The 16,325-nt window shown below is 40.0% G+C and overlaps 1 protein-coding gene across 11 annotated transcripts in view; it reads left to right on the plus strand.

Annotated features, from left to right (window-relative positions):
* ARL15 (ARF like GTPase 15) overlaps nucleotides 1–16,325 on the plus strand; it is a 442,427-nt gene that overhangs the window by 37,684 nt on the left and 388,418 nt on the right. The window contains exon 2 of one of the 11 annotated variants that reach the window (XM_073236298.1): nucleotides 6,214–6,270. The exons of the other annotated variants lie outside the window; for them this stretch is intronic. Within the exon in view, the coding sequence (XP_073092399.1) occupies nucleotides 6,214–6,270 (57 nt within the window). The remainder of the gene's footprint in view (nucleotides 1–6,213; nucleotides 6,271–16,325) is intronic. 11 annotated transcript variants of the gene reach the window in all.

Raw genomic sequence — 16,325 nt, forward strand, 5'->3', positions numbered from 1 at the left:
TGTTGTCATTTGTTTCCATATATTGCTGGATCTCCATTTTAATTTGGTCATTGATCCATTGATTATTTAGGAGCATGTTGTTAAACCTCCATGTGTTTGTGAGTCTTTTTGCTTTCTTTGTACAATTTATTTCTAGTTTTATACCTTTGTGGTCTGAAAAGTTGGTTGGTAGGATTTCAATATTTTTTAATTTACTGAGGCTCTTTTTGTGGCCTAGTATGTGGTCTATTCTGCAGAATGTTCCATGTGCCCTTGAGAAGAATGTGTATCCTGTTGCTTTTGGATGTAGAGTTCTATAGATGTCTATTAGGTCCATCTGTTCTAGTGTGTTGTTCAGTGCCTCTGTGTCCTTACTTATTTTCTGTCTGGTGGATCTGTCCTTTGGAGTGAGTGGTGTGTTAAAGTCTCCCAAAATGAATGCATTGCATTCTGTTTCCTCCTTTAGTTCTGTTATTATTTGTTTCACATAAGTTGGTGCTCCTGTATTGGGTGCATATATGTTTATAATGGTTATATCCTCTTGTTGGACTGAACCCTTTATCATTATGTAGTGTCCTTCTTTATCTCTTGTTACTTTCTTTGTTTTGAAGTCTATTTTGTCTGATACTGGTATTGCAACACCTGCTTTTTTCTCCCTGTTGTTTGCATGAAAATCTTTTTCCATCCCTTGACTTTTAATCTGTGCATGTCTTTGGATTTGAGGTGAGGCTCTTGTAAGCAGCATATAGATGGGTCTTGCTCTTTTATCCATTCTATTACTCTGTGTCTTTTAATTGGTGCATTCAGTCCATTTACATTTAGGGTGATTTATGAAAGATATGTACTTATTGCCATTGCAGGCTTTAGATTCGTGGTTACCAAAGGTTCAAGGTTAGCTTCTTTACTACCTTTTTGTCTAACTTAACTTGCTTATTGAGTTATAATAACCACAGTCTGATGATTATTTCTCTCCCTTCTTATTCCTCCTCCTCCATTCTTCATACGTTGGGTGTTTTGTTCTGTGCTCTTTTTAGGAGTGCTCCCATCTAGAGCAGTCCCTCTAAAATACTGTGTAGAGGTGGTTTGTGGGAGACAAATTCCCTCAACTTTTGCTTTGTCTGGGAATTGTTTAATCCCTCCTTCACATTTAAATGATAGTTGTGCTGGATACAGTATCCTTGGTTCAAGGCCCTTCTGTTTCATTGCATTAAATATATCATGCCCTTCTCTTCTGGCCTGTAAGCTTTCTGTTGAGAAGTCTGATGATAGCCTGATGGGTTTTCCTTTGTAGGTGGCCTTTTTTCTCTCTCTGGCTGCCTTTAATACTCTGAACTTGTCCTTGATCTTTGCCATTTTAATTATTATGTATCTTGGTGTTGTCATCTTTGGGTCCCTTCTGTTGGGATTTCTGTGTGCTTCCGTAGTCTGAGCAACTATTTGCTCCCCCAGTTTGGGGAAGTTCTCAGCAATTATTTCTTCAAAGATACTTTCTATCCCTTTTTCTCTCTCTTCTTCTTCTGGTACCCATATAATGTGGCTATTGTTCCTTTTGGATTGGTCACACAGTTCTCTTAATATTGTTTCATTCCTGGAGATCCTTTCATCTCTCTTTGCATCAGCTTCTATGCATTCCTGTTCTGTGGTTTCTATTCCATCAGTGGCCTCTTGCATCTTATCCATTCTGCTTATAAATCCTTCCAGAGATTGTTTCACTTATGTAATCTTCCTCCGGACGTCATCCCTTAGCTCTTGTATATTTATCTGCAGCTTTGTCAGCATGTTTATGATTTTTATTTTGAATTCTTTTTCAGGAAGACTGATTAGGTCTATCTCCTTCTCAGGGGTTGTGATTTTGGTCTGTATCAAATTCTTTTGACTTTTCATGGCGATAGAGATAGTTTGCGGAGCTGGTGCAAGTGCTGGCTGGGAGAACTTCTCTTCTTGCTAGTTTGTGGGCTTCCTCTCCTTGGAGAACAGCAAACTTTAGCGGCTTGTGCTGGGCAGCTGCATGCAGATGGGGCTTCCAATTCTTGCCCGGCTGCTATGGAGTTTAGCTCCATGGTTGCTGTGCGCGTGGCCTGCCTTGGGCTGCTGCTCTGATATGGCTGAGCTGTGTCGGAGGGGAAACGGCGAGGAGGCTGTTTATCTCTGTGATGGGCCTCTGAGCTGCGCTTCTGTCCAGAGGGTTAGGGCACCCAGAGTTTCCTGGGATTCTCAGCTGCTAGGCTAAGTGTCCCAGGACGCTTCCATCCAGCTGAGGGGTCCCTGTCCCTTTATGACTTTCAAAAAGCACTCGCTTTTCTTTGTCCCAGTGGTGCCGATTGTGGGGACCCACTCACAGTTCTTACTGTCCTGTTTCCCTATTTTCCAGCACCCCACACATGCACTGTGTCTGTGCTCTGGTGTGGATGGCTAAGGCTGGGTGTTTAGCAGTCCTGGGCTCCCTCTCCCTCCCCGCTCCGACTCCACTCCTCCCACCCAGAGCTGGGGGGAGGGGTGCTCGGGTCCTGCCCCGCCAGGGCTTATATCTTACCCCCTTTGTAAGGTGCTGGGTTCTCGCAGGTGTGGATGTAGTCTGGCTGTTGTCCTGTGTCTTCTGGTCTCTCTTTTAGGAAGAGTTGTATTTGTTGTATTTTCAAAAATATATGTGGTTTTGGGAGGAGATTTCTGCTGCTCTACTCATGCCACCATCTTGGCTCCTTATTATTAGTTTTCTTTAAATGCAAATATTTCTAGGCTCATCACCATCATCCTTTTTCCTTCACTGAAGAAGCTATAAAATTCAATGTTGTACAAATTCCTCCACATTTTGTAAATGAAACTTCATTTTACTTTGTAAATACACATTTGAGTTAAAAAAAAAGTTACTTTCCATTTGGGGAAAGTAACCTTTAGAGCACAGTAAGGAAGTTGTTAAATAATTCACGGATAGCGTTTTCAGTGCGAACACTAACAGAAGGAGTTACTGGTTTTGAAATAGGTGGCCTTCCCAAGGGCTTGCTTCTGCCAGTCCGGAGGAGTGACTGAAGCTTCAGTACAGGTGACACACATGACCTTTACGCAGGGTTCCACCGCCTCAGTGTTTTGGAGCTCGCACATGCCTTGGAACACACCAGAATGGGTCTTGTCTCTCCACAGTTCCCCAAATCTTGCTTCTCTTTGCCTTCAGCCCATTTGTTTTGGGATGCTGACAAGAGAAAATGCTGGATCTTAGTTACCTTTATTTGGAAATAGGTGAATCAGGCAAGGGCCTCGTTCTAAGGTGTTTTACTGCCTGCTCCCATCCTGTTGCCCCAGTTTAACATTGCTCCTGGTACTCTGATGCATCAACTAGGCTTTATTAACCTTTTCTTTTAATCACATGCAACATTACCGAGATCAAAATAAGGAAACATGAACATCTTCCTTCTTTATATCAGTATGAGGCATTGCACAGCACATCAAAGTATTTTTAATATAGCTCTTTTAGAAAAAATTAGTGTGTTTTCTCACTCTGATGGAACTGAAATTTGTTATATCTTGAAATCATTTTTTTCTCCTTTATTTTCATGCTTACCTTTGAAATTTCTTAGGGAAAACAACAGTAAACTGTAAGTAATATTAATTTTAAGTTGAGTATTATGTTTTTTTAGATTAGTTTTTTCTATAGACCTCTCTTAACAGATTTTAACCAATCTGTGACTTGCTTCTGACGGCATCTCTTTTTGTACTTTCATCAAATGAGGCAGCAAAGAAGATGAGATTGTTCTGAGGTTCTTTAGTTCTTCCTCAGGCAAGTCTACTCGTAGATTTGTGAATGCTGATATGGAGGTTACTGGGTCAGAGTTTATCTAGGGTAGAGATCCATTCTGAAGAACTAGAATTCCCAAATTAAAATTGGGAATAATTAACAACTCATTTTATATTCCAAACTACACATTGTGTTAGAAGGGTTTATAGTTAAAATGAGTTCTTGCAAATAGAACATCTGTACAGGGAAATAATATGAACTAATCATTTTAAATGTGTTACTGGTTCCTATACCAAAGCAAGTTTTGCTTAAGCTTTTCAGTATCTCTGTATCTGACTCCCACTGATTAGAATGAAGATGCCACTCATGGGAATGCTATTGTTAGAAAGAATTTAGGGTTTGGACAATAGATGTGCTACTTCATCTACAGTAGGATGGTCAGGGGTAAGTCAGTATTTGTAAGGATAAGAGGATAGAGGGAATGAGGTAATAAGGTGGTTAGTCAGAAAAAAACTACACAAAATAAAATGGGGGTCTTAAGGGTAATTTTGGCAATCTCAATCCCAGTACTTGTATGTGTGGGGAATGTAAAAAGGAGAGCAAAGTAAGTTTTTACTAACAGAAGAATAAACATGTCTCCCCCTTTAAAAAATAAAGCTCTTAAATAGTTAACTCTCTAATAACAACCGCTAAGGCTTTTATGGCTGTGGGGACCTACTTTTAAAAGTGATTGCTGCCCTGTAGCAGTTAGGTTTAGTAGGCTGAGCAACACAACAGTTGTTAAACAAGGCAGAGGTTTATTTCAGTTTCATGTACCAAGTCGGGAGGAGGGCGATGTGGCGGCCCCGCTGTCATTGGCGGCTCCAGGCTCGCGCATCCTGGGGCTCCATCCGACTGACTGCAGATCCTTTGTCCCCAGGGCGCCCTGATAGTCCACGTCGTTGGAGCTGCGGGAAGTCTCACATTACACAAAGCTCAGTTTCTACACACTCAGAAAAAGAAGTAGGAAAGGCAGAAGAGCAAAAAGGGATTCTCCTTAGAGTCAGTTCCCTTTATGTATCCTTCACTTACATTTTATTTCAGAGAACTTAGTCACATGACAGTCCCCTGCTTCAAGGTAGGCTACGATATAGTCTCTTTTATTCCAGGTGTCATAAACTAAGTTATTTGTCACTTGGGGAAAATAACCATTTCAATTTAGATAATTGTTAAATTATCCCATTCGTACAAAAAGCACAGATTTCCACAGGTGGCAGGGAAGAATGAATGCTGGGCAAGGTAATGAACATTCTCAATCTTTCAGCTTGGAGGGAGCCCTGTGGTATTTTCTATAGCGCATTTCATTCAAAAATAAAGAAACCTGTTATGATGGTACCTTAATGATAGAAATAATCCCCAATCTTAAATCAGTCATTTATTTTGAACAGTTAGCACCAGTGCATAGAACTGTTTGAAAGTTTAGATCGAGTTTAAGAACTTCACACAACAAATCATCTTTTGAGTTTGATTTTCCATTGCTGTTAATTTTTGTTTGGAATGTCCACACATATAGCCAGCCTCTGCTTTCCATCTTTTCCTTTCTAATTTCCTCTAATCGTACAGTTTCTTATGGATAACTAGAGACGCAGGAGCCTTTATAGAATCAGTTTGATATGACTTCTTGGCCCTCAGAAGCAATACATACATCTTTAAAAGCTTTTTGGCTACCTTGGGTATCAGGGATCCCGTGTCTCTCTTTACTTGGCTAACCCTATGCAACTGTGATTGCTTAAATTGTGGCATTGTAAACTTTATGCAGAAGGTTTTACTTGATGATAATAAACCACAGTAACAATGTCAAATTGTGTTAGGCTAGGGTTATTTTGAATATGTACCAGTTAAAAGAAAGTAAGTCAATACTTACATTTGGTTTTGTGAATGGGTATGAGTTTTAGAAATCGGGACTGTATCAGGCGCGTAAGAAGTTGTGAATTCTACATTGAGTAGTGCCATTGTTATTCTGAGACCAAGGACCTCAGTCTGCTCCCTCAATTCAGCCCTTTCAAAACTGCCAGTATCTAACTATGAGCTTTTCCTTTTTACAAAGGTTACTTCTCTATAAGGATTGTAGACATTTATGATCTGGTAAGAATTGAACTAAAAAAAGAAATGCTTATAAAACTGCTTTTAGCAGTAAAAGAATTTATTAAAAATTGGATATTAGGGCAGGATTTGAAAGAAAATAAGTGAAGCCATTACAACAAATCACATTCCTTAAGTGATGCAATTGAATTGATTGAAGTGTCTGCTGTATGGTCCTGTAAGAAAGCACTGTGCTGCACACTTTATCCTTTCTGTCTTATTTGAGCTGGCCTAGGAAAAACAGAAGGAAAAAATTCAGCCGTGTGCTCATAAAGCAAATGTCAGAATAGAGCAGATTTCCTTTAAAGAGGAAAGCAAGACAACAGAGAAGTCAGTTCTATAGGACAAACATTTAGTTGTAATCTCTTATTTTAATCTTGTAGAGAATGTCTGAATGTATCCAGCTGTCATTTGCTGTTTGTAGAATTGGCATGTACACGGTAAGCAATGTATCTTTCTGCAGTACCAAATGTCATGAAAATATAAGTGACTGAGCACTAGAGAGCATTGTGGAGCTCTGGCAATTGTCCTGCACTGCCGATGGAGTGCAGATTTATATAGCCACTATGGAAAATAATCAAATTGAACCCCAGCAAATACTATGAACTTGAGCAAATCCACTCTTAGGTATATACCTCAGAGAAATTGTTGTGTCATTATAGAAAGACCTGTGCAGGGAATGTCCTTAGCAGAAGTATTCATAAAAGCAAAATATTAGATATAATGCAAGTGTCCATCACTAATAGATTGGATTAATAAATTGTGGACTTTTAAAAAGTAGATGAACTAAAAATAATTATGAATTATAGCTATATAATATACAATGGGTATGATTTACAAACAATGAAAATGTCACAGGTAAGTACATGTAGTATGATTTCATTTCTACAGAGTTCAAAAACAGCAAAACTAAGCAATACGTGATTTTAGGTTTATATATATTGATAGATAAACTATAAAGAAAAGCAAAATTTCAGATGTGGTTGCTCTAGGAGCACAGTTCTCAGCAGGGGGTGACTTTGCCCTCCAGGGGATATGTGGCAGTGTCTGGGGACACTTTGGGTTGTTATAGCTGAGTGCTGTGGCATGCTGTGGCATCTGGTGGGTTGACGCCACTAAATGTCCAGCAACACACTGGTTAAGCATGTAAGAATTATCTGGCCCAAAATGTCACTAGTGCTGAGGCTGAGAAACTGTTCTGGGAGAGTGGAGGGGAAGAAAAGGCTTTAAAAGTTTCAGACGTCTACTTCTCAACCTGATTTGTGGGCACAGGGTGTTTGCCATATAGTTATTTGTTACATGTTGGCTTTGTATACTTTTTTGCATGTATGATATATCTCACAGCATGGCAAATCTAGTGTGTTAGGATTTTTCCACATGAATTTTTCACATGAATCTGTGTCAGTTAACTCAAATGCTCTGAGTCCGTTTCTTAAACCAGAAATACAGGATTGTAGCTCTGTAGATGACCACTGAAGGACTTTTCTAATCTTAAGATTAAGTGACAGAGTCTTGACTTTATCCCTTTGAAGGCCTAGGGGAAGGGATTCTGAGACTGTGGACAGGCAACACAGTGATGTTTACTTCTGAAGATGAGAGTATTTTCTAAGGAAAGACCTAACAAGACTTAAAGTGATTTTTGTGTCTGATCCACCTTGCCCAGAAGAATAAGCATTTGTGTTCACATGAGGCTAAAGGAAATTGTTTAAAATGAAGACCGAGAATTCTGAGTCAATGATAGGGCCACAGATTGTAAGCTCCTTGAGGGAAGGACCCAGCTAGTGTTTGTCTTTGGATCTCCCACTCTACCTTCTGCATCTGGCCCACGGCAAATGCTCAACAGCTGTATGTTCATTTACATTAAATTAAAATGAGCAGTTTTCAGCTTTGCCTTAGTTTGAATTTAAAAGGAAACAGATTTCCTTCTCTTTTTGTCTTAGCTGCCTGTCTCAGCTGTGTATCTTTTAATATATTTTACATATTTATTCAGGATACTGGATTTTGTATATAACATCTGCAATCTCAACAAAATTGGTGCTATTTGTCCACAGTTAGATGAATAGGTACTTGGACATGCCTTTTTGTTATTTGCATGTGAAGTTACTTTGTGAGTATGTCTTTCTGGATCCTCTGAGAAGCAGATGTCAATTTGGGATTAAGTGTGGAAGAGATGAATTAAGGAAATGTCAGTAAGGGATGAAGGTGGAGGGAACAGGAGAAGGTAGAGCCTTCCGACTGTGCTGCTGGTCTGACTCCTGTGCAGAGAAGATGGGAAGGTAGGAGGGCTGGGGAGGAAGAGCATAGGCTGCAGTGAGGCTCTGGCGGGGCCTCTCTGAGCAAGGCTGCCTGTTGGAAGAGTCCCCTGATGGGCAGGAGAGGCCTCTGTGTGCCCAGGCACTGGCTGGTGCAGCCCAGCAGAAGCACAGCCTCAGCACAAACACCGTGGTATTTTCTAAGGTTGTGTTGTGTTGTAGCAGCTGGAGGCTGTCAGTCAGCTGTGCTTCTCTGGACAGGAGATCTGAGCATGGCCGCCAGCAGGGAGTCATCACCACAGGGTACTTGAATCTAGAACCTGAGAATGTCAGGAATTGCAGTCAGCCTTGAATACACAGCACTTAGCCTGGGCCCGTGCAGGTGTTCAGTCTCTGCTTAAATAGTAAAGAAACTCTGGCTGTGGACTTATAAGGCAGATAAAAATTGTTCTTTTGAAAAGGTAAGTGCTGTAGACCTCCCCCAACCCCCTGCCCAATTTCATATTGAAGCCCTAACCCCCAGGGTGGTGGGTTCGGCGATGAGGGCCTTTGGGAGATAATTAGGTTTAGGTAAAGTCATGAGGGTGGTGTCCTTGTGATGGGCTGATTTTAGCCCTTTAGGGACATCAGAGAGTTTGCCCTTTTTCTCTCTGCTGTGAGGATGCAGCAAGAAGGCGGCCTTCTGGAAGCTGGGAAGAGAGCTCTTACCACTACCCGACCACAGTGGCACCCTAATCTTGGACTTGCAGCCTCCATACCTGAGAAACAAATTTTTGTTTAAGTCACCCATCCTATGATACTTACTATGGCAGCCCAAGCAGACTAAAACACAGCGGGGTTAAGAGGGTGGAAACCTTGCAAATTGTAAATAACATAAACCTGGAAAACTCTTATTAGCACCTGTTAAAAATAAATACTAAATTCTAGTGAAACAAAAAGTAGAGGAAGGAATTTTAGAAGGTTATGGGTGACTTTATGGGATGAGGTTGATCTGATCTTATGTGCTTCTAACATTATTGCTAAATAACACCTGATTAAGCAGTCTAGTAAACATAATGTTCCTCATGTAATTGTAGATTAATGATACCAAAATAAAAACTTTTTTTTAAAAAATACCAAAAAAAAAAAAAATGAGAGAAAAGCCATAGTTTTACATAGTAGGAATCCATAATCTGAAATGAGCAAGACCAAAATGGAATATATACAGGACCGACATGCTGAAAACTTCTAAGGTATAAAAATAAATATGTTATATACAGGTGAAATCATAGTGAACCTTACGCATTAAAAAGTTTAATAAAAAGCATACTCAGACAGCAAAGGATATTCTGTGCATACCATCCATTCTTCTCTCCAGTGTTTGGAGGAGACCGAGATTTCTCTAGACATTGAAAGTAAATGATGCTTATTTAGAGCATCTTAATTCAGGATGCTGAAGTCTTCAGTTATAGGCAGGAAGCTTAAGGTGGGGGTAGAGAAACTTACATTTTATCAGAGATAGAGTTATAATGGTTAGAAAACCCTAGAACAAACTGAAACAGAATAAAGCAGAAAAGTCTTTAGAACCAAACATCTGCTCTGAGGAGATAACTCTTCTTTTCCACACACTGTTGTACAAGAGATTCTGTATGCCCTTTTGAATGTAATATCATGATATATTACAAAGAAGTAATTGAGTTTTTGAAGCAAAAGGAGTCCTGTTACATTTATCTAGATTATTTTGGGAATTAAACAACATGCATGGGATTTGGTCTGGAGGAAGGAAGGAAAATAAGTTCAGGCCAAGAGTTCCCATTTTAACTGTAGGTCTATGAGTTTCTGAAATCCTGGTAGTGGAAGCAGGCCATGCTGGAGGATGTGATCTTGAAAGGAACCTTCTTCGGTGAGGTATGGATTAACTGTGGGCTAGAGGGCACACCAGGGCATCACTTAGGACTTCCCTTTGGAACAGCAGGTGGAGTTCCTATACAGGGACCTGCAGTTGCCCCCAGGCTTCTCTGAGTTGTGAATAGTAACAGTCGTAGAGTCAGAAACACAACCAGCTTATGATGTCTAGAAGTAGGATGGGGGTTGGAGTGGCAATTTGAGCATCTAGCCATAGCCTGTTGGAATGCCAACCCCTTTGATCAAAACCGAAAGTGAGAAGGTCTAAGTGAATGAAGCCAGGTCAGTTCATCTTGCCCTCTGCAGGACAGTCCTGCTTAAAGCATGTGGACCCTACAGGCTAATCATTGCCTCTGTGGATCCTATACCCACATCAACTAAAATTCAGTTTAGTGATGAATGAGATTGAACTAAATACCAGTAAAATATCATGCATGGTTAGTGATTTTGGTTAGTATTAAGGACTTTAAAAGCTCTGTAAATTCTTCTTTTGACTTTGCAGAAAGTATCCAGTTTTGCCAGCGAGAAAACATTCATCCTTTAGGACAGTAACAGTTTTTAAAATGGCATCCAGATTCGTCCAGAGGCAGATTCCCTCACCTATGGCCAGTGATTGTCCCGATACCCAGCTGCACCATTGGCTTCCTGCCACACAGTCGTGTTCAGCTTCTGTGGCTTTTTCTTTCTTGGAGGGGATAGGGAGAGCTGTTTTTACTATTATAATAAAATGGCAAAACAATTATATATTATTAATGCTATTAATAATATTGTATATTATTAAAACTGCTTATTTCAGTCTAGTTCTTAAGGTATGAACAAATCCTATCCTAGACTTCAATCAAGTTCTTTTATAGGGCTACATATAAAGACACTGTATTCAATTACTGTTGCTACTGGAGCAAATTACCACAGATTTGTGGCTTCGAAACCACATACATTTATTCTTTTCCGGTGTGGAGGTCAGAAGCCTGAAGTGGGTCTCACGGGCAAACATCACCATGTTGGCAGGGCTGTGTTCTTTCTGGGGGCTGTAGAGCAGAATCTGATCCATGCCTTTTGGGGGCTCCTAGTGGCTGCCCATATTCCTTGGCTCCTGCCCTCTTCCGGCGATGGATCACTCCTGCCGCTGCTGCAGTTGTCACATCTGACCTGCCTGTCTCCCTCCTTATGAGGATCCTGTGATTAAGATGGGCCCATCTGGATAATCCAGGCTAACCTTCCTGTTTTAAGATCCTTAATCACATCTGCAAAGCCCCCTTTTGCCGTGTCAGTTTAACATATTCACAAGTTTTGAGAATTAGGACCTGGACATCTTGTGAAGGGAAAGGTAAGCATTATTCTGCCTGCCACAGGCACCAAAGAGAGAGTAAGGGGACCCAGTCAGTCTGTTGTCATTCCCAGAGGGAAAGAAAACCAAGGTAGGCAACTCCTGATACTGAGTTTAGATGTCATCATCATGTGTAATGCCAAGGTGTTAAATATTTGTCAGACTGGAAGTCCTGCATGGGGGCTTTGCAAATGCTGGCTTTAGCAGCAAATTCAAGGGCAGGTGTAATATATGACCATGTGGAGAGGAGTGGTGTTGACAGCACCTGTTTAGATTGTGCTTCTCGACAACTCTAGCTTAAATATTTTTTGTAAATTCTGTGAGATGCTGAGATGTCTGCAGTTGTGAAAAGCTCAAAGACAAAGTGACACTCATCTTAATTGGAGAAATTCAGCCTAATGGTGGACTCTAATGAGTGAAAGTGAATTAAGCTATTGGTTTGACTGTTAATGAAAATCAAGATATCAATGGCTTAAACAAAATAAGTTCCTGGTTCATATAAAAACCTAAGCTGCTAGTCATTTTGGTGTCGAGCCCTTTGTTTCATGAATCCTTTAAAGACTCCAGCCTGACCTTCCATTACCTACGTCATTCTGCTCGTGTGAAGGCTGCAGATGGCTCACCACTCCTGCATCTTTGTTAGTCTGTGGAAAAGAGGACATGGAGGCCAGGCAATTCCCTTTTGGACGTGACCTGGAAGGTGTACACATCACAGCCTCATTTTCTCTTCCCTTCAAGTGCTAGAACTTGAGTCACATGCCTGCATCACTCAGAAGAGGCTTGGAAATGGGGGCTCTAGTAAGGAGCCAAAACTGGGGATTCTGTTCCTAAAGGGGAGAACAGAATGATGTGGGAGTCAGCTTGTTGTCTCTTTCATGAGGAAATGAGCTCAGGTAGATTGATATGTGCATCAGCAATCAGACAGTGCGGTGACCTTGAGGAAAGTGTGTAGAACAGAGTCAGGGTCAGTGCACACACTCAGTGAACACAGTATGGCAGCAGGAGTGATTTTGGGTTTTGTGGCAAGTCCAACTTCTCATTGGATCAATACCTGAGACTTATAGACCAAGATCAGACTTAGTATTTTATTTATATATACCTACGTGTTGTATGTATTTCTGTCCACAGACACATGTACACATGTAATTAGTGTTCCTGACAATTTTATGTTGGGGAGTATAAATTGGTGGTGATACGCTTTATAATCTGGGAAATGAGAGTGTGTGATTGCTTTCTTTCATAAACAAGATAATGTTCTTGAGTAAGTATCTGGCTAATGTTGCTAACTTTCCTGTCAGGGGAATTTAAAGTTATAGGGTTAGTGAATCTCTTTGAGAGCCACAAATATCCATCCTGATGTCTATACAGAAAGAGTTATGCCATGAAATGTGTGAGATTGACAGCACTGCCATTTTTTTTTCATCATTTGAAATTGGAGCTCAGATTAAGCAAGATAAAATCTGTTTGGCTTAGGTGTTTTAGTCTGGGGAATGCAGAATGTATCCTTTTGTCTCCAGATCAAGACTCACTGCTGAGGACCTCTGTGACTCCAGCACAGCTCCCCTATCATGGCCCTGCCTGTTGAGTCTGATCCAGACTGAACCCACTCTCTGCACCCCTAAACCTGCTCATGGCCCGTGCTCCCTTTCTCAGAGACTGGGACAACAGCCCATCTAGCCATCACACTGGAACTCGACTTAATCCTCTCCCCGCCTCCTCATTTTATCAGTCTCCAGGTTGTGACCTTTCCCTGCCTAGTCACCTCTTCTCTCTACTGCTGTTACCCGAGTTCTAGCACCACTGTTTCTTGCCTAGAAAACTCTTAACAGCCTCCTCCTAGCTGGTCTTCCCTTTCCAGCCTCGCCCCTCGAACCCTTTCTCCCTTCTGCAACCAGCATAGTCTGAAATGTAGATCTGATTATGCTGAAAACATCTCAGTAGCCTCCTGTTACTCTTAAAGCCCAGTGTTCTTCATACAGTTCATAGGGTGTACTGCACGAGTTGGCACTGTTTAACCAGTGAAGAAAAGCCTTTTCTCTGTCCCTCTTCTTCCACTTCCACATTATATATTCCAGGCCTATTCATCTATTTTCAGCTCCTGAAATTTTAATTTTTTTTTACTCCCAGTGTTTTGTACGTGCTGTTCTCTTGTCCTGGAATCAGCTATCACCTCTTCTGGGAAGACCTCCATGACCTCCAACACCTGGGTTAAATGCTCTTCCTAGATCTTTTCTTTCTTTGCAGTCTAGAGCCTTTTACCAGCCAGAGTGCTTATATCACATTGTCTTAGAACTGCCTGTTGATTTTGCTCCATTTCTACCCCTCAGGATCTGACGGCTCTTTACCATCCTCATCATTATTACCACTGACATTTAGTGAGCCCTTACTAAGTGTGGTAAGGCCTCTGTAGATGAATTCATTTATCTCTCTACAATCTTGTAAAGAAGATGCTATTATTGTCCTCATTTTATAGAGAGGAAGTTGGGGCATAGAATGGTTAAATGTCTTTTCTACATGGTAGAGCCTGGATTTGGAGTTAGAATTTGAATTGATTTATGCTGAATTCTAAACCTTTAGCCCCATACTTTTACTACCTTACAGGCGATGTTCACTGTGAGTTTGTGGAATTTAATCTAGAATAGTTTTTCAACATCTTGTTTTTTTGTGTCTTCACTGATACTTTTTGAAAAGGCCAGGTGAACTATTTTGCAGATTGTCTTTCTGTTTAGATATAATTATTCCTTCATGATTAGAGTCACATTAAACATTTTTGGCAGGGGTATTAGTAGGTGACATTGTATCCTCAGTGTGTCTCATCAAGGGTACATGATGCCAATTTATCTCAACATTGATGATTGGATTCTTTTTTTTTTAAGTTCGTTATTAACCCAAGTCTGAGGCTGATATTCCTGGCTTTACCCAAAATTCACAGACTGTACTCTGTTTAAAGCCAATAGTGTCTCCTATATACTTATTCCATATAATCTATTAATCTATATTATATATAATCAATTATATAATAAACATTTAATTATATGTGTAATCTATATAAAATATAATAAGTATATAACATTAATATAATAATTATCTCATAACCATTTTCTTTTTATTATAACTTTGTAGCATATGTTGAGGTCAGGTAAGAGACTAATTTCAGTATGGCTTGCTAAAGTTTGGAATGATTTTCGATGTGTAATATTTTGATACAGATGGAACCTTAGTATTTTCTTTCATTTGGATTTAATAACAACCTCAGCATTATGATGTTAATAAACACTGTGCTCTATCCCAGGTAATTCTTTTGGTCAGGCTGTTCCACAGTTGCAGGCGGAGTTAAGAGTTCAGCTCTCGTGTGTTTCTGCTTCACTGTAGATGGCCCTCCTCACTCTGCTGGCTGCCTTTACTCTCAAGGCCCGGTGGTATGAACCTGTGGCTCTAACTGCCAAGTATATCATCATTCGTGGAGAAGAAATGCTAATTATATATTCTCTATTAACTAAATTTTATTATGAAATAAAATATTTCTCATCTCCTGACTGTAGATATCCTAATTAAAAAATAAAAAAGCAAAATGAAAAAGAGAAGCTGTAGGAAACTGACTACTTCCATGAGGGTCATTCTTTACAAAAGGCCTTTGTGAAGTTTCTTTTGGTAATTATCAGTTGTAGCTGTATGGTTGGGTGGAGAGGCTTTTTTCCTGATAAGAAACATTTAGAGTCATTTCATTTATGAACTTAAAATATTTTTAAATGACACGGTGGCCCTTAACAAGAGTCTAGTTGATGGAAATTTCCACCCTAGGAAATATGCATTTTTGTATTGTCTCTTTTCATGGATGGTTCACTTTGTTTTCTTAACAAATGTATTTGTATTTAGTTTTCAAGACTAGTACTTTCCTCTTGATGGGATTAGTACCTTTCTTTTGATGGGAGGATATTATTAATGATAATAGCGTGATTAATGTTAAAACCAACATAACTCAGTTTTGTGAATGGTTAAAAATTATTCTAGAATGCAGTCACTGTCCAGGGTGTGGTTTCCTCACATCCATAAAGTAGCAACAAATTGTATTTTAGCCTTTAAACAAAGCCAATAGGTTAATGTTGTTATATGGCAGAGAATATAATCAACCCTGGTGATGATTTGGTCTTTGCTTTGTAGAATTCAGATATATTGAAACACCAACTTAAAATATTACACACAGTGATCAAAACCGAAAGTTTCTGTGATGACTGCACTTGCACTGTTCACCATGTAAGAACTTATTCACTATGTAAGAATTTGTTCACCATGAAAAAAAAAATGGAGTTAGGGCTCATAGGTATTAATTATTAAACTATTAAATGAAAGAGAAACTATTAAAGAGAAAAAAAATATTACACACAGTGAATCTGAATGAGAGGCTTTATGATTATTGCATACTGGAGAAACTGTGTCCTTGGTCTTCCTTTGGGTTCAGCTAGGGCTCTGGCAAGCAGTAGGTGCTCAGTTTGTTGACTAAGTGGGTATGCTTTCTTTGGAGTGGGGAGAACAGCGGGCCTTGCTCAGGTTCCAGGAGGCCTGGGGGCTCCGTCTCTAGTACCAAGCATGGATTTCATAGACTGTGTGCTCCCGCTGGAAGGTGTGTGAAGACAGGCGGTTTTACTTGTTTGGTTCACTCCTGTATGTCTAGTACCCAGCTGAGTGTCAGGCCCATTGGTTCATCAGCTGCCTCGCTCCAGTGACCTGTTGCCTTTCTCCATGGGCCATAGGATTATGGACAGTGGGAGACAAAGCATGTGGATATGTATCTTCCTTATTATTTTATACTCCATGACTAAAATGCTACCTTTCCCTTCAGTCATTGTCTTTTAAAATTGTGATTCTGCTTTTTTTTTTGTCTGTGTTGTGGGGGTAAAAAAAATCTTTAAAATTTCCTTCATTGTATTTTAATACTCCCTAATCTCATAAAGAGTGACAATGATAGGTTTACTGGGACATTTGAACTGCCATTCTTAAACTTCATCTGAAACAGGTTAAAAATACAAATTAT

Source organism: Manis javanica, chromosome 1 (assembly GCF_040802235.1).
Source record: "Manis javanica isolate MJ-LG chromosome 1, MJ_LKY, whole genome shotgun sequence".
NCBI classification, from domain to species: domain Eukaryota; kingdom Metazoa; phylum Chordata; class Mammalia; order Pholidota; family Manidae; genus Manis; species Manis javanica.